The sequence below is a fragment of the Natrix helvetica genome (genome assembly GCF_964273705.1).
Source record: "Natrix helvetica genome assembly, chromosome: 1".
NCBI lineage: Eukaryota > Metazoa > Chordata > Lepidosauria > Squamata > Natricidae > Natrix > Natrix helvetica.
In genome coordinates, this window is record NC_138548.1 from 197,287,037 (window position 1) to 197,311,916 (window position 24,880).

Genomic DNA, 24,880 nt, shown 5'->3' on the forward strand with positions numbered 1-24,880 from the left:
TAGATATAGATAAGGAAAGACTGAAGAGGTCTGTTTGGCAGTTGTTGCCCTCCTCTCCTTATAGATAGCGAAGGAGATATCTTCCATATTATATTTTTCAGCTAGAATATGAGTTAGAAATGGAATTGAACCAGAGATTGTCAGAATTGCAAAACACAGTACTTTTCCCATTAGCTGCAATCTCTGACATATAGAGTGGCTGTGGAGATTCTCAGTTATCCAAGCAGGCTCCACACCCGTTTGCACTGCTCAGGTGACCCTGAGGATACAGATAAACTTCCAGGTGGCCTCAAAGACTCTCCAAAAGAATGCAAATAACCAGCTGTCTGCAAGGAATATAAATCCTTCCATTCTCCACCATCCAGTCAGAGCTGAAGAAGTTTCTTGGATGAGAAGCAAAATGTCTTCAAAGAAAAACAAAGACCAGTTGCCTCTTGAAAAAGCACCTTTGGGACTGACATAGAGAGATGCAAGCATATAAAGGCAAACGGCATTTAAAGCAATTTAAAAATATGTGGATTTAAATTCCCAACATTCTCTAGAGAACTGGCTGGGGCATTCTGGGAGTTGAAGGTCACACTCTTAAAGTTGTCAAGTTTGAGAAAGAATGATCTGAAGCATCTGGCTCCCCCTAGTGGGGAACAATGCCATTACCAAAGGATCTATGATGCTATAATTAAGAATCAATTACATTGATTCCAGAATAGGCCAAGTATTAAATAGAATCCAGACTAGTTGTTACCCCCTCCCCCACTGAAAGCAGCAATTAAATCCATTCAGCTTTTGGGGAGGCAAAACTAGATTAAACCAGGATGGTATCTGGAGAAGCTGATTTCCTTGTTCCTTGGTTTTTTTTTTTTTTTGTTGTTTTTTTTCTTTTGCAATATCATTTGGTACTTTCTGGAAAAAGAAGAATGGCAGGGAATTGATTCTATTTACTGCACTTACCAAATGAGTAGGCAACCTTTTGATACAACTAGCAGGTGGGGGTCAGATGTTCAAAGTGGGCAAAACTAAAAACGTGGATTTGGAAAATCTGCATTTTTTTTTCTTTGTTTAAAAAGCATGTTAATTAAGCTCATTTAGCTTTGACCATATTTTGAAATTCCTGCTATCTCACATATAGAAAAATAAGTCAAATAAACTTCTGAAAATTGAAAAAAAAAACGTCTTGGGTCCCTATGAATTCATGTAAATTAGATAAGGCAGAAGGAACTTTGGCATATTAGGGGTTAAGATCTGAAGAGTTGGAACTGGTTGGCTAGCTGTCCAATTTCCTGAATGGGCTCCTTCTGCCAGTTGGCCAGAACTATCATTTGCAGCATTGATGTTCTTCAGATAAAGAGGGAACATGCACACTGGCTGGCTGGCTGCCTATTTCACTCCTCCCCCAGCATCTACCCAGTTGCAATCAAGAACTCAGGGTGAACCTGCAAAGGACCTGGGGCGCGACCAACAGGCGATGGAAGTTCAAGAAACATTTCAACTATCCTGGCTAGGTTCCTGTGTCTTTTACATTCAATAATGACATTTCACCCACTAAAGATGTGGAGATATGAAAACACGTGTTCTTTGATGGGAATTCTTCCAAGAAAAATTGATAGAAACATCAGATGTGAATAAAAATACTTTTTTTTCTTTCTGGCAGAGCCTCTTGCTTTTGTTACCTAGTGCTTGTGTGGATGAGTAAGGAAACCACTCTAGAGCAGAGTGAAATAATCAGAAAAACTTCATCTGTAGACCTTCTACCAGTTACATAAGATTTAGAACTGCAGGGATCGTGATCTAATTTTTTAAAAATATGTTTCCCCTATCAGTGTCAAATGATAGAATACACATAGAATAAGTATCTTAGAAAATAAACTTTAGTTAGTTCACACAATGCAATAAAACCCCAGTCTAGATTTAAAAAAAACACTATTCCTTTGTTTGTATCATATGCTAACAAAATAGCAGCACGGTACAGATAAAGATTATATTGGGCAAATTGCATTTCAAGTAGCTCATCTTCCATTTTTGATCTGAGAAAACAAACTTTTCCACTATGTCTATGGCATACCCAATCTCTGCATCTCTTATCTATTGTTGGACTCAAGATCCAAGCAATCCCAGTCAGTTTTTAATTAATGGAGAGACATTCTGAGAATAGCTGGAGGGCCTTCAGTTCTAGAATCTATTCCGCTGTAGAAGGTCATTATTAGAAAGTTCCTTTTATTAGAAGACTTAGCCTTTTAGCTTCCAAACAGAGTTTCTCACCAAGTGAATTACCAACATGATTAATAGTAATAAAAGCACTGTCTGGTACAGATAAGTTGGGACTGCTAATTTTAGAGTACCCTCCAATTGATATGACAGTATCAGACTGGGCAAGACTGGTCTATATAGAGTTTTGAGGCATTCAAAGTTCTTTGCAGTGTTGTGCAAGGCAAACTAATGTTAAGATAATAATGGCTTACTTAAGCCCCACTCCTTCTTTGGTCCAGTCCAAATGTTAAAAGAATTTCAGGCCCAATCTAAGCCCTGTCCTGCAAGTAAGACCCAAGGCACTCTGCTGTAAAAAGGAGGTGATCCATTTAGTCTCAAAAGCAAAACTGATTCACTCCTGGAGGAAGCTGCAGAAAAGATGAGGTACAAAGGGGTTGTTTTACAGGGGACAGGTCTTTTGTGTAGAGGATGTATGTGTTCATTCTGTTGTATGATTCTGCCCAGAAGTTAGCCCTAATTGTCCTTCCTTGTATCTGTAAGCTTTCTTTTTTGTTGTGTAAATTTTGTTTGGGTACCTTATTTGTGGATTTGAGGAAGTGTGGGCAAATAGTTTCTTTGTTTTATCACTCTTGCCAGGGTAATTGGTTTCTGTATTTGTCAGTTGATTGTTCAGCAGAGGTGTGTTTTTAACAATCTTTCAGTATGTTATGTTACAATATATTAATTCTGATTACATACAACATAGTTTCCTGCCCCTGCCAGTTATGCATAGTTTTAAGAAGGAACGAAGAGAGTTTCTTATGATCATTTTGTGATTATTTTTAATACACAATTACATAAGAAGTCCTCGACTTATGAACACAACTGAGGCCAAAATTTCTGGTTTGGACACATTTGTCAACCTTTCATGCCACAGTTGTTAAGTGAATCACTGCAGTTGTTAAGTTAGCAACACGTTTGTTAAGTGAATCTGGCTTCCCCATTGACTTTGCTTGACAGAAATTTGCAGAAGGGGATAACTTGACCCCAGGAAACAGCAACCGTCATAAATATGAGCCAAGTGTCCAAATATTGGTCCCATGACCAGGGGGTCATGCCAGGGGGGTGCTGCAACAGTCATGTGAAAAAGTTATAAGTCATTTTTTTTCATTGCGATTACAACTTTGAGTGGTCACTGAACTGTTGTAAGTCAAGGACCACGTACCGGTATACTCTAGCATACCTTTACTTTTGGACTGGACCAAAGGAGTTTGATGTGTTGTATTTCAGGATTTGAGGTTCCCCTTCACAAACAAAACCCTAAACTAGCAATGAAAGTGCCCACATCACTTCGCTTTGTATTTCCCCCTGAAAAAGCAAATCAACATGAATGTAGGAATCTGCATTGGAGGTGAGATTTTAGGCCAGTGTGAAATATTAAGATCTGTCCGTCCCATGTTGCCTCATCTGATAATATATAACTAAATCAGGAAAGAAATGCTTTAATAATTCAAGTGTTTGGAACCCTAACTAGACCAACCATGTCTTGATGATTTGATTTTCTCTTCTTCTGCTTCTATATTTTTATAGTAGCATGGGAGATACTGAAGATGACAGGGGGAGGGGTGTGTGTCTCACCTATGAAATTCTCTATGCTAAGCAAACAATCCATCAGAAGCGATTATCTAATCCATGCCGATGCAAATTGTAGCTGTTAATAAACTGTGCAGGTCTTGCCATGGGAAGGAGTGGAGACTACCAATTGAAGCACTTGGAACAGAGAATACCTTGATTTAAAGAGCTGGAGTGTAATATATAAATCATGATACTGCAGGTTAACACATTCTTGATTTGAAAACTGCAAGATCCAGAATTGGGGGGGGGGGATGCAGTGGAGGAGGGGAGAACTGTTAATACCCACCCTGAACTATTGCTTCTCCTTCTCCTCTTTCCTGAAAGATGTCATTCACTCTTGGGAAAGTCTGAGTAAAGCCAGTGTGTTTGGCATCCAGTCAAGTCAGCAAATTAACTTCTACCAGCAGAGTTGCCTGAAGGTGGGGAAAAGACAGTGTTCTCTTACTCCCACCCCCTTTTTTCCAGGGTCCCTCCTCCTTGATTTTGATTATTGAAAGCTCTACATTTCACTGTATCTCATTAAGAAGAAGGTGAAGCAACTTCTTCACTAAGATCGAGGAGAAAATTCCTGGTTTCCTTCAGATTTCTTCCTTGCCTCTCTGAGCAGGCCAGTTGCTCTCTTTTGCCCTGAGTGCGATCTGCAAGCAAACTGGCAGCTGGTAGAGTAAGGTTTATTGGTTGAAGCCACTTGCCGGCTGATGCTCCAATTATGAATGACAAGGTAAGGGTTTGAGTATGGAAAACCTAATATCAAGGAAGCAGGCTTAAACCTGGACTTTAAATGTTGCCCTCCGCCTGTCTGTTCCCTTCCTGTACCCTTCCTCAAATGCTGACTTAAATTAGCATTAAGTGGCAGTTAGAACAGCTAATCAGACTTGCCTCCGGAAATCGTGGATGGTACAACACTGGAAATTTTTAAGAAGAGATTGGACAACCATTTGTCTGAAATGGTATGGTGCAGTGTTGGCAAAGGGAAGATGATCTTCTGGTTTCTGGCATGCGCACCTGCCAGCTACTCTTCTCGTGCGCATGCTCGCTAGAAACCGGAAGACCAGGTGGCCGGTCTGCATGAATGCGTGGGAAAACAGAAGATTATCTTCCTGGCCAGTGGTGTGTTCTGGCTGCCGCTGCTGCCGGTTCGCTCAGGCACATGCCACGGGCATTGTGCTTGATGCGTGCTGTGAGCGCATGCGCAGTGCAACAAAAATTGCTCTTCGCATGTGCAGAAGGCAAAAACAAGATGGTAGCGCCTATGGTGCCACCAAGAGAACCAGTTCGGGGGCGTGGCAAGCCTGGGTCGCTGCCAGTTCCAGCCACCCAGGTTGCCAAAGTACTACCAGTTCGGCCGAACCAGTCCAAATCTGTAGGAACCCACCTCTGTTTCTGGCGCTCGCATAAGCACCAGGCGGCTGCTCTTCTGATTTCTGGGGCTCCCACACACGTGACAACCAGCTGGCCAGCGCACTGAAACTCAGAAGAGCAACGGGCGACCATTCGCATGCCTGGAGAGATGGCTTTGCTTGCCACTTCCAGCACGCGTGTCATAGGTTCACTATCACAGGTACCGTGTTTTCTCCTTGAGTTGGGTGCTAGACTAGAAGACCTCCAAGGTACCTTCCAACTCTGTTGTTCTGTTATTCTGAGTTTCCTTCTGCTCTTTTTCAATCCTCACAAAGCAACCCAAAATTATTGTGGATCAAAACTGAATGGAGTTCATAGCTTTTCAATATAATAATAATAATAATAATAATAATAATAATAATAATAATAATAATAATAATAATAATAATAATAATAATAATAATAATAATTTTATTTGATTAGCCGCAACCCTCTCCCGAAGGACTCGGGGCGGCGTACAATCAAAACAAATAAAAATACACATAAGACAAACATATATACAAAAAGAACAGAGACATATACATATGTGCATGGAGGAGAGTTGACTTATAAGTGAAAGACAGTTAAAAACACAATTTAAAATCCCCTTAAATAAAATTACTAAATTAAAAAACCCATCAGGAGCGATACGAAGTTATGGTTGAGCCAGGCCAGCTATTTGGAAAAGGTGGGTCTTGAGCTTGACACGGAAGGAGCGGAGGTCAGTAGTGGTCCTAATATCCGGGGGGAGGTCATTCCACAGGGCTGGGCCCGCCACATAGAAGGCTCTGCTCCTAGGCGCCGCCCCATGGCACTGTCTGGTGGACGGCACCTGGAGAAGTCCCTCTCTGTGCGAGCGGATGGGTCGTAGGGATGTATGGGGTATAACATACACTTTGGTTTATCCAGCTCTGCTCCATGCCATTTTCTTCATTTTGGCAGATTTATTCAGGATGGGTGGAGAGATCGTGCTGTTACTGTTGTTAAAAGATCCAACTGTTAGAAATGTACCAAACACCGTAGAAGATTCCTATCTACCTTCTGCCATCTTTGAGATAGATGCTTTGAAAGAAGAGCAGTGAGACTTCAAGGAAACAGCTTAATTCAGAGTTTTTCAAACAGTGTTGTGTATAATGCTACAGTTCGGTGAAAAAGTGATGAGATTTTGTGAGAGACTAAAGGCAGGAAGAAAAAGAAGAGGTTCACTTGAAAACTGCCAATTTTCTGTCACTTTAGCCTTGCCTCTTCATCAGGGGTTCTGAGATTTTTTTCCCTCATTAACAGGTTCCATGGCTTGAAAAAAATCTGAATTCCTTCTCTCCACCCCCCAACAATTCTATCTGTTGCATTTACCTATTTATTATAGCGATGCAAATGGCTAATATAAACCAAATTGCCAAACCTTTGCTATGAAGGACTGAAATCAGTATACCGGCACCAAAACATAATTAATTACAGATGTTGGCCCAAAATCTGAAAATCAAAATTCTTCAAAGGCAATTAAATAATTGTGGTTTCAGCTAATCTGAAAAGATGCCCAGGCAGTTGCCAGACCCCCTACTGTCGAGATGCCACCAATAAGTTACCACAAGTGTAAAAAAAAGGATCTCCTATGCACAGTTCTTTCTGTACTACATTACCATACACATGCTTTTAAAAGCAGAGGATAGCACAGGTAGTTCTCAACTTGCAATTATAATTAAGACCAGAACTTCTGTCAGTAAGCAAGGCAATCATTAAGTCAGCCATACCTGATTTTATGACGTATTTTTCCTGTGGGATTGGAGAAAGTTGGTAAAATGGGGATATACTGATCTGACCGTTTTTTCCCCCCTTGTGCCTTCCATAGGATCAAATGCCAAACGCTTCCTCTGTGCTCCTGGAATCCACTCCCAATGCTTCGTACCCTCCATCCGATGACCGTGATGATGCTTTGGCTCAGGCTGAAATTGCCATTTTGGCTTCTATCTTCCTGCTGGCCACTCTGAGCAATGCCCTGGTGCTTGGAGTTCTGTTCCGCCAGGGTCGCCGGGCCAGCCCAATGCATCGATTCATCCAACACCTCTGCCTGGCCGATATGACGGTGGCCCTCTTCCAAGTCCTCCCTCAGCTCATTTGGGACATCACTGATCGCTTCCAAGGCCCAGATATCTTATGCCGTGCCATCACTTACATGCAGGTGGTCGGCATGTTTGCCTCATCCTACGTTATTGTGGCCATGACCTATGATCGCTACCGTGCCATTTGCCAGCCCATGCTGGCTTTTCGGAGTGGAACAACCTCACGGCATCGACCCGTGCTATTGGCATGGATAGCATCCTTCCTTCTCAGCCTCCCACAGCTTTTCATCTTCTCCAAAACAGAACTGCCTAATGGAGCCCATGAGTGCTGGGCAGTCTTTGCTGAACCCTGGGGAGCCCGGGCCTACATCACCTGGATGTCTCTGATGGTCTTCCTCCTTCCCACCTTCTTCATTGCCACCTGCCAAGGCATGATCTTCTGCGAGGTCTATCACAGCCTGCGTTTGGGGCCAGAAGCAGCCCTGGCTCGTAGGGGGAGCCAACAAGGGGCCTCTCCTATATCTGGTGCTGTAGCTAAGACTCTTAAGATGACACTGGTTATCGTGCTCATCTATGTATTCTGCTGGGCCCCCTTCTTCCTTGTACAACTGTGGGCTGTTTGGGATCCTCAAGCACCCACTGAAGGTAGGTGTGACACAGCATTCAGTAATAGCACTTTAACAAGATTGTAACCCAGATTCCCCCAACCTGGTGGCTTTTGCCCGGTTGATCAGGAGGAATGATGGAACATTGTCCAACTCATTTGCCGGATACTGGATTAAGGAAGGCTCTTTTATCCAATTAAACAGTTTAGGAAAAAAGAGGGCCCTTCTCTTTTTGCTAATTCTCATGGCAGTTGTTATGAACAGGACCTTCCTTCCTCCCTTCCCTTCCCTTCCCTTCCTAGAGTAATGCATCCATTACTTTGATGTTTCCCTCATTTTATTACTACAGTAGTAACAACTTAATGAGAGAGAGAGAGGAAGGCTGACCTAGAGGCATCCAGTCTAATCCAATACTTTAACTACAACTCTCAAACATATTCTGCTGGAATGTTGAGGCTAATGTCTGTCTGTCTGTCTGTCTGTCTGTCTGTCTATGATATTATTTTCACCCCTGATACTATTGTGGTTCCTCTGACATTTTTTTTTTTAGTTTTATAGAAATAAATATATTTTATATCAATATATACATTAGGCAAGAACATCATGAGGTAAATCTTAACAGCATAGAGCAGGGGTGTCAAACTGATGGCCCACGGGCCAAATCCAGCCTGCAGGGTGCTTAGATCTGGCCCGTGGGGCTGGACTGGAAATAGCAAAGGACCAACCCATGATGCCTCTGCTAGCGAAAATGGGGTGTTGCTTGGTCTTTTTTTTTTTTTTGAATATTTTTATTTTTACATAAACACAAACAAACACAACACAAAGAATCCTCTTTCTTTACATACTACAGAAAGTCTGTCAATTGGTTATAAAAAGCTTTTGGGCATCTCTTCCACAGTCATCACCTATAATTCATATCAAATCATATATTTTAAATCAAATATATTTATAGATATCACTATAATCATACCTCAATTTTCATTTGACTATAATTGTTTTAATGTCCTTTTTCATAGAATATTACAAAGTTTAAAACATAACCGCATAATGGCATTTCGTTAGCTATTTCCAATATCATCCAATAACATTAAATCCTTATGACCTATTCTAAATAAAAATCAATAATATTTAGTAACCAAGTTTCTAGTCCTCCTTTCCAAATCCGTTTACAATTTATATCCAATTTCTTTTATTAAGCCAATACATATATATACATTATTATCATTATTATCAATCATTTATTTGACTATGTCCATTATCATAACATTTTTTGACCTAATACTCAGTTTTAGATTTAATTTAATTTTTTATTATTAGCTTTTATGTCATAACAAAATTTCTAATCTTCCTTTCATAGTCACCATTTACCATTCATATCCAATTAATTCTTATCAAACCACTACATATGTTTACATTATCATTGTCAATTATTTATTTAACCATATCCATTATCACTTTATTTTTTACATAATGCTCTAAATTTAACTAATTTTTTGTTATAAACTTTCATATAACAACCTGTATCTTTCCAGTAATAATGCAATCTTACGCCTTTTGCCACTTGTGGAATTAATCTTATGATTATTTCCTTAATATTTGTGCGGATGTCTCTTCGCAGCTCATTGCTTATTACATCTCTTATGTAAACTCGATACCCTCCATCTGTTTCTTTAATCAGCATATCTTTGGTAATCAACAGTGCTTCTGATAAGATTTCTCTCCTTAAATCCATCAATTCTTCTCTTTTTTCTTCTTCTACACCTTGCCATCTGGGGTAGAAATCCTGGCCATCTAGCTCCCCTTTCCATATTCCACTCTCTCCATTTCCAACCACACTCCATTCACCGTAGATGTCAACAAAGTTCTTGTCTTTGTGCTCGTTTTTCTCTTCTGTTTTTAGGACTCTAGCCTCCACTTTTTCCAATTGAAATTCTCCATCATATTTTGCTGTTATATGCTCTATATTTTCCAGTTTCTCCTCAATTCTCTCTGATACTTCTAGTAATTTTTGAATTCCAAACATTATCTCTTGCAATATTAAAGTTTCTTTTTGATGTTGATATTGTGCCATTCTTTCAAATAGTAAACACTGCCACTTTGGCTTTCAAAGCTTTCTATTAGATTAACCACAAATTCATTTATAATCTCTTACAATAAGACCTTGTTTTCACTTTTCTCCAGCTGGCAATAAGGTTCAAAAGAACACCTGCATAAACATTCCGTGCTCTTCTTATCACTCTCTGTAAACAAGCTGCAAGGTCTTAAAGCGCAAAATCGAAATGATCAAAGAAAGAAGTGAAAGTACAATGTTTCCAAGGCTCAAACCTCCAGCCTCCGAGTGGCAGTGTTGCTTCCTTTCCCCATAATGTTACAAACCTCTTTGTACTCCTTTTGTATCTTTTTTGTATTCCAGGTTTAAAAGAAGTAAAATTCTTAAATGAGGCAAAATAGAAAAAAGAAAAAAAATTCATATAGAAATAAAAAAAGAGTTTCAATCCATAGGTTACAAAAATAAAAAAGTAGAAGAAAAACTAATCCGTTCACTTTAAAAAGCTTTGCGCAAATTCTATCCATAAAATAGCATTTAAAAAGAAAGATAACACACTGCCCAATGCAATCCAATGTAGCTTAATTTCGCTGCTTATTTCTTCTTCTTTTTTTTATAACAAAGTTTTATTGGTTTTTTTAATTTTCACAAAGGGAAAAGATACGGGAAAGGTTACAAATTTTGGCAGCTGCGAAATACGGTAGATGCACACCCCCTCCAAACTCATAAATTCAATATTAAGTAATAACATGTAGTCAGTGTGGTAAATTCAATTGGTAATTTCGATCAATTTATATCAAATGACTTTTCTTACTCATTTATGTGATCTGAGCTTTCTTGTTGTCGCCCCATCTCCCCCCGCTGGCAGAGCTCCGGCCCCTCCCGTGTCTTGTATGTCTGTTGAAGAATCATCTGGTTTTTCTAGGAGCAGTTTATTTTTCTCCATAAAGGCTTGCGCCTCTATGGGTGTATTAATCCTAACTCTTGTCTCCTCCCAGAATATTAACATACCTTCAGGCATCAACCATCTAAACCACACCCCCTTCTGGTATAATTTATTCGCCAATTGCGAATATTGTTTTCTTTTTTCCCTCACTTTCTTGGGGATCTGTTTCAGAATGGTTATCTCCTTATCTTTATATGTCAAGATATAAATCCATTCAGGATTTCGTCTCTTTTACTTTTCCTAAGAAATTTAATGTGCACCTCCCTGGGGACATTGTGTGTTCTAGCATAGGCTGAATTTACTCTATAAGCCAGGTCTATTTCCCACCCCAGCTGCTTATTTCTTCTGTTCTCAAATTTAATTTAGCTTTAAGTTTTTGGGGGGCAACTCTTTTAAAACAGTAAAATTTCCTCATCAGCTGTACACACTTTCTCTTTCTGTTTCCTTCCGTTTCAGAGCTGTCCCAACTTCATCAGCCTGTGGCTGCGCTTTTGTCGCTGGCTAGAAGAACTTCTCTTGGATCAATCAGGGACTTTGCGGGGTCCCTGAGATCAGTAAGACATATTGCTCCTGATCACCATCTCTGCAGGAAGATTTAGGTCCATAAGGACCGTCCAGTGGCAAAAGTATCGACTGCGATCTCAGGACTTTGAGATTGCAGGTCGTGTCGTCGTGATGTCAGTTCCTCCTCTCGTTCCTCTGACACTTTGTTTCCTGGTTTGACTACCTACTAGAGATGTTGATATAATTGTCCAGCTCTCCCTTCATAATTTGCTTGCCACTTCCCTGATCCTGTTGTCTTCTTAGTCTACAATCCAATACAATCAAATAATCATGCAAAACTATCTGAATTAATTCAGCAGAACATGGAACCAAGCACCAATCAATCAATGCAACAAATGAATGCAGTGAATCATGCCTTTTACTGTGTGTTTTGACTACATTATTATAATTTATACATTCTATTCTATCATTTATATATTGTTTTATATCAATTCACGTTACATTTCCATATGGAAAGAGCTGAAGTTAAGCAAGAGCTGGGTTGAATGGCCAATTTCGACTAGAGCAAACTCTCATGTGAAGTTCTTCTTTTAACCCCAAGCACAGTTTTTAGTTCCTCAGTGATGCTGGGCCTGCCTTTACTGAATAAGTTGTAAGATAAGTTTTAACGTCTGTTGATAACCCCGGTAGTTCATCATCCCTATTATTTACTCTAGATCCAGCTTTCACCCTCCTGATGCTCGTTGCCAGCCTCAACAGCTGCACAAACCCCTGGGTCTATGCCACATTCAGCAACAGCATCTCAAGTGAACTGCGCCGAATCTTCTGCCCCAGGTGGGCCCACCGGCAAGTCAGCTCCCTGTATGAAGACTCCATTCTCACAGGCAGCTTCTCACTGGGCCGAGACACTGTTTCCTGAGACAACAGCTTGCAGGCAGAAAGGCAGGTGTGAAGGGCACTCCTGCAGAATGGCTGACTCTCAGCAAACAGCAGGTTGCCTAAGGCTGCCTCTCAGTTCAGCAGCACACATTTCTGCCCAACAATGCTAAGTGAAGGGAACCTGTGTCAGAAAGGACTGCAGCACCAGCAAGACACAGCTTCTGAATGGATTATTGTCTGCCAAAGAGTGAATTCCTTGATAATCTGCTACAGGGGCAGCACTGGGAAATTATTTCCTTTTCCAATCTCAAATTTCCTCTGTAATGTTTTGGCTTTGAGGTAGCACGAAGTTTGAATCATTGTAAACATTGGTTTATGGTTTAGTATTACATGCCAACCTGGCTATTGTTATTTGATTAAGAAATCACAGTTTTATCATTGCTTAGTGTATTGTGTGCAGCCAGCAGTATTTGTAAAAAAATGGAGGCTGTGCCCTACCATGAAACAAATTAAGGTGTTTGTTCCAACCTCAGAGCTCCATTGAAGAGGGCAGACAGCCTATATGCCAAATATGCCATTATGGGGATTGCCTTGGCTTCAATATATTTTATGAGAAGTCTTTCCTACTGGCCTATGGCTGTGTTGATTGGAGCTAGCAGATGCCATGGGAATGTATCTGCCTCTTGATATAATTCAATACTAACCAGTGAGTGAGTAAGATCAAAAACTACAATGTCACTGCTTTTATTGTTCTTTGCACTGCTATTATACAGTTGCAGGGGGGATGGTCCATTCATTTTTGCACTGCACCCACACAATGGTAAACAAGGGGTGGGGGGGGGATATAATCAGCTGGTCACAAAGCCTGCTACTGATCAGGGCTAAGAGGGAATGGCTGGCACAAGGCTGGCACCTAAGACTACTTCCATGCCTAAAGAAGAATTATAATCTGGATTCTAATTCCATGTCACCATGCTCAGCGTTGCTATCTGAAATAGAATTTGAACACTTCACAAGCTAAAGTAAAATGATTTGGATTCCAAAATCATAGAACAGATTCAGAGTCATCAATTACATGAGGTGAGATCACTCATGTTAGCCGGAAAGTGTAGGGGCTAAATAAAGAGGTGGTTTTTCGAAATTCTCCATTGTAATTAGGTCACGGAGGTACTTGGAAACAAGTGGGTAGAGCCAATGTTTCATAAATTGCAAGGCTTTTTCAGCTGTTTCTCTTTGAAACCACAACATAGCAGCAAGTATACTATGGGGCATTTTCCATACTTAAAACAGCCTCATCCTCTCATTGGGAGGGAGAACAAGGTAAGAAATGTCCAACTGAAAGTTTTGTAGGCAGTGGCCGCTCCCGAGGGCAGGGCAGCTGCCTTCTGGAGAAAACATGCAAGAAAAACTTCACAGGACAGGTTCAATAAAAAAATCACATGGCTTCCTGCCGAGAAGGAAGGCACCAGGATGAACCTAATGCTCAGAGGGTGCCTGAATGATGGCGCTAGGTCTTTCAAAATAGATTCTCTATAGCAGAGGAACTGTATGGTTTTTTTTCCCATCTTTAGATCCCTTTAGAATAGTTTATTGATCCCTTTAAACCCAAATAAATTATTTTAAAATGTTTTCCTGTAGCCCTTTCTTAAAGAGTTGAGGGATTCTGCAGAATCCATTAAATACTCAATTCCTCCCATGCTGGCCTCAGGGCATAATTTCAGTGTATTGTGTGACTATATGCAGTGGGAATAAATTAAATCTATGTACTTCTCCATTTTCAGTTTATGGCAACTTCAGCCTAGTCTCACAACAGACGTGTGGGTAGAAGATGGGGTCTTAAGCAGCCTCAAGTCACTGCCCCATAACATTTCTTCTCTTCTGAAGCTCTTCTTCAAAAGTTCATTCAAAGGGTGTACCAGTAGTTGAGCAAAGTCAAAGCTTCAAATTAAACACCAAATCAATCCAATTAAAAAAGTCAGTTCAGTTCAGAAAAGTTACATGGTACATGCAATCATATGAACCAATCTGGAAGCATCGGAGTCAATCTGATGCTTTGAATCAAATCACAAATTGCCAAAGCAAATATGCATGTAAGGCTAGAACAAAGCATGATTTGGTTTACTTGATTTCATAACATTGCTAGAGGGAAATAGATCTCCAGAATAGTTTTAAGTCATATGGCAAAAATATTATCATATCCTGATCTTATCATAATATTAATCCTTCCTCCAAGCAGTCCATTAGCTTGCTTAGGAAGTAACTGAACTCAAGTCTATGTTGCGTGCGATTTCATAAATAACATTTCTGCATATTACAAGTGGTAGTGGGGTCCCACATTCCCGCAAGTAAATAAGTGTATTTATTGTCCTTATTTATTTAAAACATTATCTAAGAGTTTAAGCTGACACAGAGGTCTACCCTTATTTTACTGTTATAACAACAACACAGTGAGATAGGTTGTGTTAAAGGAAAACTAACTGGCCCACATTGTAAGAACAAGTACAGGATCAGTCTTTAGATTACAAGAAGTAAATGGTTTATTCAATATAAAATGATGCTTTGTTAAATTTCCAAACTAATAGAAAATCCTGGATGAATTGTTCTGTTTAAAAGTTTATTAATGAAAGAAAGTATCTGGGGTACATTTGTGTGCAGACACATATACACAGACACATGTACACATATACATAGAACGAAAGAGAAAGAGAGACAAGAGATTCATAACCAATCAATGGCTTTGGGAAGCTAATATTGAGAATGCCAAAATGTTATAAATACAATGGATCAATTTTAGAAACTGAAGGTTTAGGTGTATTAATGCTTGCTGTTATGAATAACTGAATACCTATTGTCTTACTTCATGTTTATAGTGTTATTGTCTAAATATTTCTCCTCTTCCTGAATCTCCATTTGTAAGAGGAGTGAAAAATAGTTAATGGCTGATGTGTGGAATTATATATGTATATTTACATTTATTGCAATATATACATAGATTGCATGTATGGGAAATTCCACCCACCAGAAGAATGAAATATTTGGGGAGATATTAAAAAAGCATAATATTTCCCCTGAAGGAAAAATGATAAAATCTTAAGGGAGGCAGAAACCAGCCACAATATCCCTGGTCGAAGCAGAAACTGAGGAGGCCAGCTTTTAGAAATGCAGATTTGGCAATCCGTTCAAAAAGACTGGGTCAGACAGAAATTAAGATAAGCAACAAACAAAAGATTGACAAAATTAGCTCAAACACCTAGGATTTGCATTTCTCCTTTTGCCTATAGAGCCAGTCATGACCCCTACATGACACCATAAGAATCTAGAAGGTATAAAAATCCACCCACTCTCAACTTCATTTTGTCAGCTACCCAGAACCACAATCCCTGGTGGTTCTGTTCATCAATAAATGGATTTTTCTTTCCAACAGCCTCCAGCCTCCATTTTATTTCCAGTGGCTTTCTCCCTTGGAACAGAACCAGATGGATTTTCCTTCCGACACATGTATATACACTAAAGAGCCATAACTAACTACAGCTTCCTTGCACATGAACAACATAGTTTAAACATCATAGTAGCATATTTGTATGTAGCTTAGCACAGGGGTCCCCAACCCCCGGGCTGCAACCCTTTATCAGGTTTTGAACCATTCAGAACCAGGTTGCAAAAGTGGTGGGTGAGTGCGCTTGTACTTGCGTGAACAGTAGACAAGTACATGCACAAGCACTCCATTTGTGTGAGTGGTGAGCGTGCATGCCTTCTGCTCGTGCAAACGGAGCTGCACGCATGTGTGTGCTTGCCCATTGCTTGCATGGAACCATCCCCTCTTCCCCACCCCCTGACCAGGCTGCAAAGCCAGAAAGGTTGGGGAGCTCTGGCTTAGCATATTGTACAGGCCTAAGCATTCTAGCTTTAAGCCATAAAGTATGGTTTAGCACATTCTGTAAACTTGGCCAATTGTAGTTTATTTAATAAACTAAGACTTTGCACCGTGCATGAATCCAGATAATGTGCAAACTACTATATTCCTAATTATTACTATGTGGATTTCAGCAGTTTCTGCATAAAAACATCTTTTTTCACTTCTGCATTACTCTGTAAATCTATGAGGAGTTCAGTGGCCATTAGATGGCGCCCCACATTGATGAAACCACTTGGTTGCATCAGCATAATTATTCTGCCTTGGCGTTCTTCTGCTGTAGTCCATGGAACCCCATCCTAATCCCAGTTGTAAGAATAGCCTGGCTTCGTGTATATTTAGCTGGACTTCTTTCCTCCCCCCATTTCCGTCTCCCAGCAAAGGATCACTGGGACAGTGGCATATTTATAACCCTTGTCCCTATACCCGTGGCTTGCCCCATAGCTGAAAATACCAGGTGGGGGTGTGTAATTGCCAAGATCCACCCTCCTTGACTGGCCTTTCCTTCCAATCTATGTTGGCTGAAGCTGAGAATAGAACTGGAGTCAGATTCCTGTATAGAAATAAAGACAGTGTGAGGAGACACGATAGACCGACAGGGAGGATAATTTCAGAATAAGACATAGTGTTGTAAAAAGGGAAAGTGTTACAGATTCATGTGTTAGGAGGTACTTGACAGCATCCCTGGATCCGATAGATTGAGAAGCCTTGAGCTACTCTCAAGATGATCAGTGATAAATACTTGGTGGAGTATAAATTGGATCCAGAAGATCCTCATTTGCAAGAACCAGGAACTATGCTTCTGCAATCCACTGTCGACATACCACCCAAAACTGATCCCCGAGATCCACATGGGATCAACCAGCATCTAAAGGTAAGAAGGGGAACCAAGGAATAACCATGTTTGGCTGTCCAAGATGTAAGAACACCTCTGGAAAAAGCCATGCCATCCAGCAAGGGAGCTATGTCCTCTTATAATACTCAGTCTCCTCCCACTTTTGAAAGTAAGCAGCCTTACTTATGTTTCCCTACTTCAGTCCCAAATGTTGTGTCTTTCCCCATTGATTTCCTTATAATATGTCTCAAAGTCCATCAGTAGTCAGTCATTCTTTCTCTTCATACACACACACACACACTCCTGCATTTATGGGGAAACCTCAGAAAGGAGGAGGAATATTTGACATAATGAACAGAGAAAGGAATGGAATGTATTAGTAATTTACCTCATAACTAGCAGTCCAGGCTGCTAATGTTCAGGAACAAGAGAGTAAAAGAAATGCCACCATAATGAACTTTTTAATAAATTAGGGCTGGGCTTTTGTATTGCAGTTGCCTAAATGCTCTACTTATTCTTGCATTAAAATTCCTTAATGTCTGTGTATTTCTTGCTTCATGGGTTATCTCCGGCAGAACAGAGCTTGACAATACTGTGTCCACACATAGAGATAACCAGAGTCCAGGTTCTTTGCTCTGCCTAATCTAATTTAATCTGTCCAGTGAGGAAGCCTTACTAACCAGATTCCCATTCTTCTTGTTAGCTGGAATTCTCCGACATCCTTGCAGAACCTTCCTCATTCCGTACCTTTGATCGGATTTGGACCTGGAGTGACATCACCTTTGAGAGCTCCCGCCTTTGGTGCTACCGTATTATCTCACTGCTCTGTGCTGTGCCAGTCTCTTTATGCTCAGGCTTTCTCTTTGCCTGCCTGGGCTGCCTCCATATCTGGTGAGCATCTTCTTTTGGCTTTGTCTCCTAACATCACTTGAACCTACTGGAACTCCCAGCCAACTTGTGCTCCTGGTTGGTTTAAAAACAAAGGAACCTCTTAATCATCAGTAGGAGAACTATCAACCATTGCAATAGGCAATAGGTAGTTTTCAGGTTACTTGCATCCCTATAGGTAATTATCTCTGTATAACTTTCTGGTCCATGATTACCTTGACAATGGCTTACTAAACTAATCCAGTCACCTTGGTTTGTACACGGACAGGCAAACAGCAGAACTGGCTGATTTTGGCTGATCTTTAAAAAAGATAAGCAGGGACAAATCTGGTGACGACTTGAATAGGAGACTTTTAGGAATCCAATGCCGGGAACTCAAATGGGTAGCAAAAAAATAAATCCCTGAAGAAGGTAATAGGAATCTACTTATAAACTGATTTAAAAAAAACAAACAATCTGTATATGTTGATATAATGAAGATGAATTTTTTGTAGACTTTTTATTTTGTCTAGGTTCATATAACACACCAAATCATAAAACAACCTCACTAGGTGCTTATACAACCCAGCAAGCCATCAATAGCCAACCACATCTGCACTGTGTGAACCCAATGCCAAAAAGGGGCCTTGAAAGATCAATTCCTGACTGCCACCAATCTTCCTTCTATCACATGCTACCTTAGAGAATATTTGGTGTATCATAAATGACACGTTGCAATCACAAAGAGGAAAGTTTTGGACTTCATCTACATCAGGGGTGTCAAAGTCCCGACCCACGGGCCACGTGCTCGCCACGCCTATGCCTGGTTTAGCAAAGGGGGAGGGGGAGTCCTGATACATCATGTGACACTGCCATGACTACGTGAGTTTGACACCCCTGATCTACATCATCTTTCCCTAACCCAGTCCATCAAAAGCAGATTATGGATGGCTGATCTACATGCCATGGAAACTCTGAGTCCGATTTTTCTTTTTTTCCTGCATTATTGTATTTCTCTGACCACATCCTCCCCACACCTGAGACCTCATACCAGCAGAGCTGACATAATAGAGCTGCCAGAGTTGGGCTGCAAGATCTAGATGGCCAATAGATGCACCAGAGAAAGCCATACTCATTAGTATCTGGACTTTTGCAGTCTACATCTTGGTAAGAGAGAAAACACATTTTGTATGGGAACAAGTTCTCCTGCAGGTTGTAGAATGAACCTACAATGTGGGAGAGTTTTGCAGCAAAATGGAAAGCACATCTTTTGAATTTTTTCTGAAGAAAATAATTTCAGTTATTGGGGGAGCAGTTAGAAACTTGGCAGGACTCCATTGGCCATAGAAATCTTCACAGCACATGGACATTGTACATTGTGTATGGGGCTCCAAACCTTCTCACTTATAAGCAAACATTATAGTGGCCTTCCCATGTCTCTCTTTGGTAGACGTAAATCCAATGGAAAGCAACAGCAGAACCCAACTATTGACTCCAGTGCCCTCTGTTGGACAGGAGGAGGACATGGGAGAAGGAATATGCCAGGGAGTGGGAGATAAGGCAGCCACTGGACCACTGGGGAGGGTATGCAAATAGGGACTATGGGAGAACAGCAGCAGGGGTTAAAACTACGTCACATACTAGGAGAAAAATCAGTTGGCTAGTTTATGGCTGAGTGTATTGTATGAACCTAGACACCTGGTTAACAAACTATGGTTCAATTAAAGATAGATTACTAAAGTTGGTAAATACAGTGGTGACAAAGAAAGGGGGCCATTCAGGGTGCTGAAGCAAATGAGGAAGCCCAAGATATCCCCACCCCTTTAAAAATGCCTACATTATGCCTTAAAGCTAGCCCCATTCTTTTCCCCATTCTGTGGAGGGAGGGAAGGGAAGAGGGAAAGAGGGAGAGAGAGAGACAACTATTATTTTCAGCTAGGGGTAGTGTTCACTTACCTTCCCTATTGGTTCACAAATGTGAGTGCGCACACGCCACCTCCACGCATATGCTTTTGGCGAAAAAAGGGCCTAAATCCGATGCTGTAGAGCCGGGGCAATGGGCAGAGCCACCTGTGATTTCTGCTACCCGTTCGGGCAAACCAGTCTGAACTGGTAGAATATCACCTCTGCTTTCAGCCCATAGGAATCCATAGCAAGATAAAGATCTCTTCACTGAAAGTTAGGGATCATAATTTACTATGTTGGCCCTGTGCATGGTGGTTGATGGGTGTTTTTTACTCTCCCAGTTTAAGGTTGAAAGCACATGGGTCTTCCTACTACTACTCCAGGAACGTAACTGCTACACCATGCTGGCATGGGCATGCACACAAATATATGTATAACATTATCTTGGACTGAATTGTGAATGCATTTGGTATAAACTTGAAATGTTTGTCACCATTTCCCTTAAGTAGAGGATTTTGTCACTGGAGGGAAGACAAGGAGTAGCTGCTGTGTAATTAAGGCATTCTGAGGAATTAGGCTATTACAAAAGAAGAAATGAGTCAGCAACAGGGCTAATCTCAATGTCTGCTTTGCATTTTTCCAGAATGCTTTACAACTCTTATGGTAGTTGCCATAAGAATAATGCAAACATTCAGAGTATCCAGGGAAAATAGCAACTCCAAAGTTGTCACTAAAGTTAAGTCACAAAAAGAATCATAATCCTGAAACAATTTATATTTAGTAATATAAATTGAGTAATTATGTGGGATAAAATATATCTGTTTGCTCTGGACAGAAAACCCCATTGTATGAAGAAAACAGGAATTTTAGAAGGAAAATTATAAACAAACCTTTATGATAACATAAGCATTTATTAGAATTGAAAAAATATGAAAACGATACAAATCAAAATAAAAATGTTACGGTTGTATGAAGTACAAAATAAATTTAGCACTAGTACTAAATACTAGTACTAAAATGTTATATAATGGAAAAAATGTCCAAAACAATTTAGAGGGTAGCCTTAACTGATCTATTTGGTTAATCTAAGTAGAGTTTGGTAAGAAGACAAGATGGCCCTTCTCGGTTGTCACTCTCAAACTTGAGCATTCTTGTCAAAGGATGTCAGGGCCAGCTCCTTCCTTGTTATCCACTTTTTTATTTTTATTAATCCTGCCTTTGTCTTATAAATAACTGAAGGTGGTGAATATACCTAATACTCCTTTCTCCTCCTATTTTCTCTACAACAATCCTATGGGTTGGCTGAGAGAGAGGCACTGGCCTGAAGTAACCCAGCTGGCTTTCATGGCTAAGGCAGGATTTGAACTCTCTAGCTTGGTGCCTGAACCACTAGATCAGGGGTGTCAAACCTGCAGCCCACGTGCTGGCCATGCCCATGCCCGGTTTAGGAATGGGGGAGAGGAGTTGCAATACATCACATGATGATGCCGTGGTGACGCAAGTTTGATATCCCTGCATTAGATCAAACAAGCTCCATAATGTTAATTGTATGAGTTCATTCATTGAATTACCAACAAATCTTTAAGGATGTTTTCATAGAATTTTCATTGTTTGGACCATATGTCTTATTTTTGTGTTCTCTTTTACATTTTTCATTTTAATGAAAATGAAAATTTTTCATTATAATTGTTGTTAGCTATCTGATACATTGCAGAAAAGCAGGATATAGATTCAGTTAAACAACTGATTGTCTCACTGAAGTGTAAATTAAGGAAGAATAGGGAAGATTTGTCTTGACGGCCAACCTTTTAAAATTATCCCTCCTCCTTCTTCCCACAACAGGTGTGTGATGCCTTGCATCCAGCTGTGTACAATGGCCATGCCTCCAGTTCGTACCCTCTGGGCTAGCATCCTGGATGTTTTGATAGCCCCTCTTTTCACTAGCCTGGGACGCTGCTGCAGTGCCATCTACCTTACAGTAACTCAAAAGTGATACAGGGATATTCTTCCATCGAGATCCATACTGCACTGACTTCTCATTACACAACCAACTGAATACGTTAAATTTCCAGGAGGCCTGACCAAGGAACTTTTTAAATTTTGAAATATGGGACTGGAGTGATGGTGGGGAATGACAGGCAAAAATAATGGAAAGGGAGCTATTGTGTATTCAGCGAAGGTAATAATGACTGAGGCAATCTCCGCAATCAACAGCTTGTTTAATCATTAACAACTTTAGGCAAACAGAACAGAACCTCCCCGGTTTGACAGTTATTTATATGGTAGCTATCAAACCGGCAACCAATTAAAACCTTGCCTTTCTCCCGCCAACTACGCCGGAGCGTCTCAGCCAATGAGGGCAACCATGGGTGTTGATTGACACCTCACAGTTGCCATGGCACAGACACAACAGGAGCCCTTTGGAGAATGAATGGCAGGGTAGACTCCCAAATGTTCCTTTCCCACTTTTCTTCTCCAAACCCCTCTTACTTTGCCCAGATTTGCAAACAGGACTTCAGAACGAGGCTTTCTTTACTCTTTCCATGTGGAGATTAAAATGGGCGAGCCCTTTCTCCAAGCCCACATGCATGTCCTTTTGTAAGACAGAAGTAGGCTATGTGGTTCTTATGGCATAAAAACTCTTTGTACTGTATATCTGAGAAATCCTCCCTTAGCAATCACCTTATTTTGTCAACAACAACCCCGCCCCCATTCTTCTAATTCAAAAAATGGGAATGGGAAGTGGGCAAAGCAAAGCACCTCCCTTAGCACTGCCTTTATTCCTCCAGGACTCACACAGGCATTGTGAGAAAGTAAATATAGCGAGAGCTTTCAGGCCACATCTTTCTTTGAAGTATGCCCCTTCCCCCCCTCCAAAAAAAAGTCAAAATCCAACAGGTATGGGAAACAATATTTTGTGAAGCTAGAGAAGATGATTAGGAAATAGCTTCCCCAGTTTGCTCTCTGATAAAATGGTATTTTGTGCTACAGTACAGTATGCCAACAATAGCAGCCATTTTGTGGCCAGCCAAAGCCTTCTCTGCTCCACGTTCCACTATTTCTCAGTGTCCAAAAATTCTTTCTAAATTCTCCCAAGATTTGACTTGTATCCAATCCTCAGTTCTTATCCCTCAGTGACTCTCCATGTCACACATATCCACAATTAGGAAAAGATCAGGATAGCAGATAGGCAATAGCTCTCCAACTGTTAGGCCATTCTGAACCTAATGTCCTCTTACCAGTTGTCATCCCACCACTTCTGGAGGCCATCAGATGGGGTAAATTCCACTAATGAGACGTATTATAGGAGTGGGGTTTGCAAAGGAAATGCCTCCAAACCCAGGATGCCTCCGACAGAACAAATTGTCATGGAAAAATGATTCACTTCAGCCCTCTCCTACTAGAAATAACTGAAATTAATATTATGTGAAACCCCCACCCTTGTAGAATGAACAACAATAAACTGTTGCTTAGTTTCCCTTCTGCCTGCTTTGTCTTGTGGTAAACACTCATATTCCATGGCACAAAGACACCTCATTAACTGTTGCTACAATTCATCTACACAGGGGCAGCTTATATTCCCATTTCACTGTTTTGGTTCAAAGTAATATTTTTCCTTTTCTCCTTTCGTTATTGTGGGAACAGCCTATCACTTGTGGGCACTGGGCCTTGCCTTTCATGGTCATTTGGCTTGGGGCTAGTGGAGAGATCAGGTACCCAGTTCCACTGGGACATCCGATAAGACCTTTCAGGCGTTATGTACTTCCCAGATGGACCTGAGCCTTGCGTTCTTCTGGAACAGTATTTGACCTGTTTGTATACAATATACTTAGTGATCTTTCAAAAGAGCAATAGATCTAAGTCAGGGGTGGGTTCCTGCCAGTTCTAACCTCTTCTATAGAAGAGGTTACACAAATCTACAGCGCCGTTTAGAACCGGTTCCAGCTCGCTCCCCCTGCCCGTCTGCATATCATCAAGATGAAGAGTGAGAGGAGGAATTCTGGGAGTTGAAGTCCACAAGTCTTAAAGCTGTCAAGTTCGAACACCCCTGGGGTTTTTTTTCTAAAGGGTTAGGGGTGCAAGGGTCTTCTAACTTGATAGCTTTAAGACTTGCGTGCTTCAAATGCCAGAGTTTCTGAGCCAACATTTTGGTTGCTAAGCAAGAGTGTTGTTAAGTGAGTTTCACCACATTTTACAAGTTGGCCACGCCCACCCAGTCACATGGCTGGCAAGCCACGCCCACCCAGTCACATGGCCAGCAAGCCACTCCCACCCAGTCACATGGCCAGCAAACCACTCCCACGAAGCAGGCCACGCTTACAGAAGAGGTTCTAAAAAATTTGACTTTAAAACACAAAATTAACTCTCTCTTCATGGAGGTCAATGTACCGAGAAAGAGTTGAGTTTTGCCAACTGTGCAAGATAAATGCTTTCTACAGGCAGTCCTCACTTACCAACCACTCATTCAGTGACCAAAGTTACGACGGGGCTGAAAATTGAGACTTATGACTAATCATTGAAGTCACAGCCATTGCAGTATCTTCATGGCCAGGTGATTGTGATTCAGACGCTTGGTGACTGGCTCACGTTTATAACAGTCAGCGCATCCCACAGCCATGCGATCACCATCTGAAACCTTCACAGCTGGATTCCGACAAAGTCAATAGAGAAACCAGCAAGAAGCTGCAAGCTGAAGGCATATAACATTGCACTTAATGACCCGTGGTGATTCACTTAACAACTGCAGGCAGAATTGACAGGACCAACTAAATTGGTGTGGTCGCATATCATCATGTTTAACAACTGCACCGCCTAACAACAGAGTTGTCAGTTTCTATTCTGGTCAGTCAGTGACTACCATCACTACTGCTTTTATTACCTGGGGGACACCCTCTTGCCTATGCCAGCAGCATTTCTACTGTTCACCAGAATACTTCTGGAAACTGCTGGTGGCAGCTGCACGTTGCTTAGCTGCCATTCATTTACATAAAACAACTACCTACAGTATTTGAGATCTAGGGTGAAACTGACCAGAATCCTGCCAATTTCCTGTCATAGCTTAAATGACAGATCACAGATGCAGTGAAAGGGAGAGGTCTGGATGGGACAATCCTCAGTGC

General features: G+C 40.9%; 2 protein-coding genes across 2 annotated transcripts; both read left to right on the top strand.

Annotated features, from left to right (window-relative positions):
* Nucleotides 1-4,528: 4,528 nt before the first annotated feature.
* Nucleotides 4,529-12,280, top strand: AVPR2 (arginine vasopressin receptor 2; the record flags this gene model as incomplete). Its single annotated transcript, XM_081958125.1, has 3 exons — nucleotides 4,529-4,540; nucleotides 7,049-7,904; nucleotides 12,078-12,280. 3 exons carry the CDS (start codon nucleotides 4,529-4,531, stop codon nucleotides 12,278-12,280), a joined length of 1,071 nt encoding a protein of 356 aa, XP_081814251.1.
* Nucleotides 12,281-16,376: 4,096 nt separating this feature from the next.
* On the top strand, nucleotides 16,377-23,239 carry LOC309383659 (caveolin-2-like). The gene is made up of 3 exons (XM_081936456.1): nucleotides 16,377-17,027; nucleotides 17,692-17,879; nucleotides 21,603-23,239. Exons 1-3 carry the CDS (start codon nucleotides 16,878-16,880, stop codon nucleotides 21,751-21,753), a joined length of 489 nt encoding a protein of 162 aa, XP_081792582.1. The 5' UTR covers nucleotides 16,377-16,877; the 3' UTR covers nucleotides 21,754-23,239.
* The last annotated feature ends 1,641 nt before the right edge of the window (nucleotides 23,240-24,880 follow it).

Coding starts and splice junctions, on each gene's coding strand:
- LOC309383659 (XM_081936456.1), top strand. CDS start 16,878: ATGATCAGTGATAAATACTTGGTGGAGTATAAATTGGATCCAGAAGAT. Junction 17,028..17,691: donor GGATCAACCAGCATCTAAAG/GTAAGAAGGGGA, acceptor TCTTCTTGTTAG/CTGGAATTCTCCGACATCCT. Junction 17,880..21,602: donor CTGGGCTGCCTCCATATCTG/GTGAGCATCTTC, acceptor TTCCCACAACAG/GTGTGTGATGCCTTGCATCC.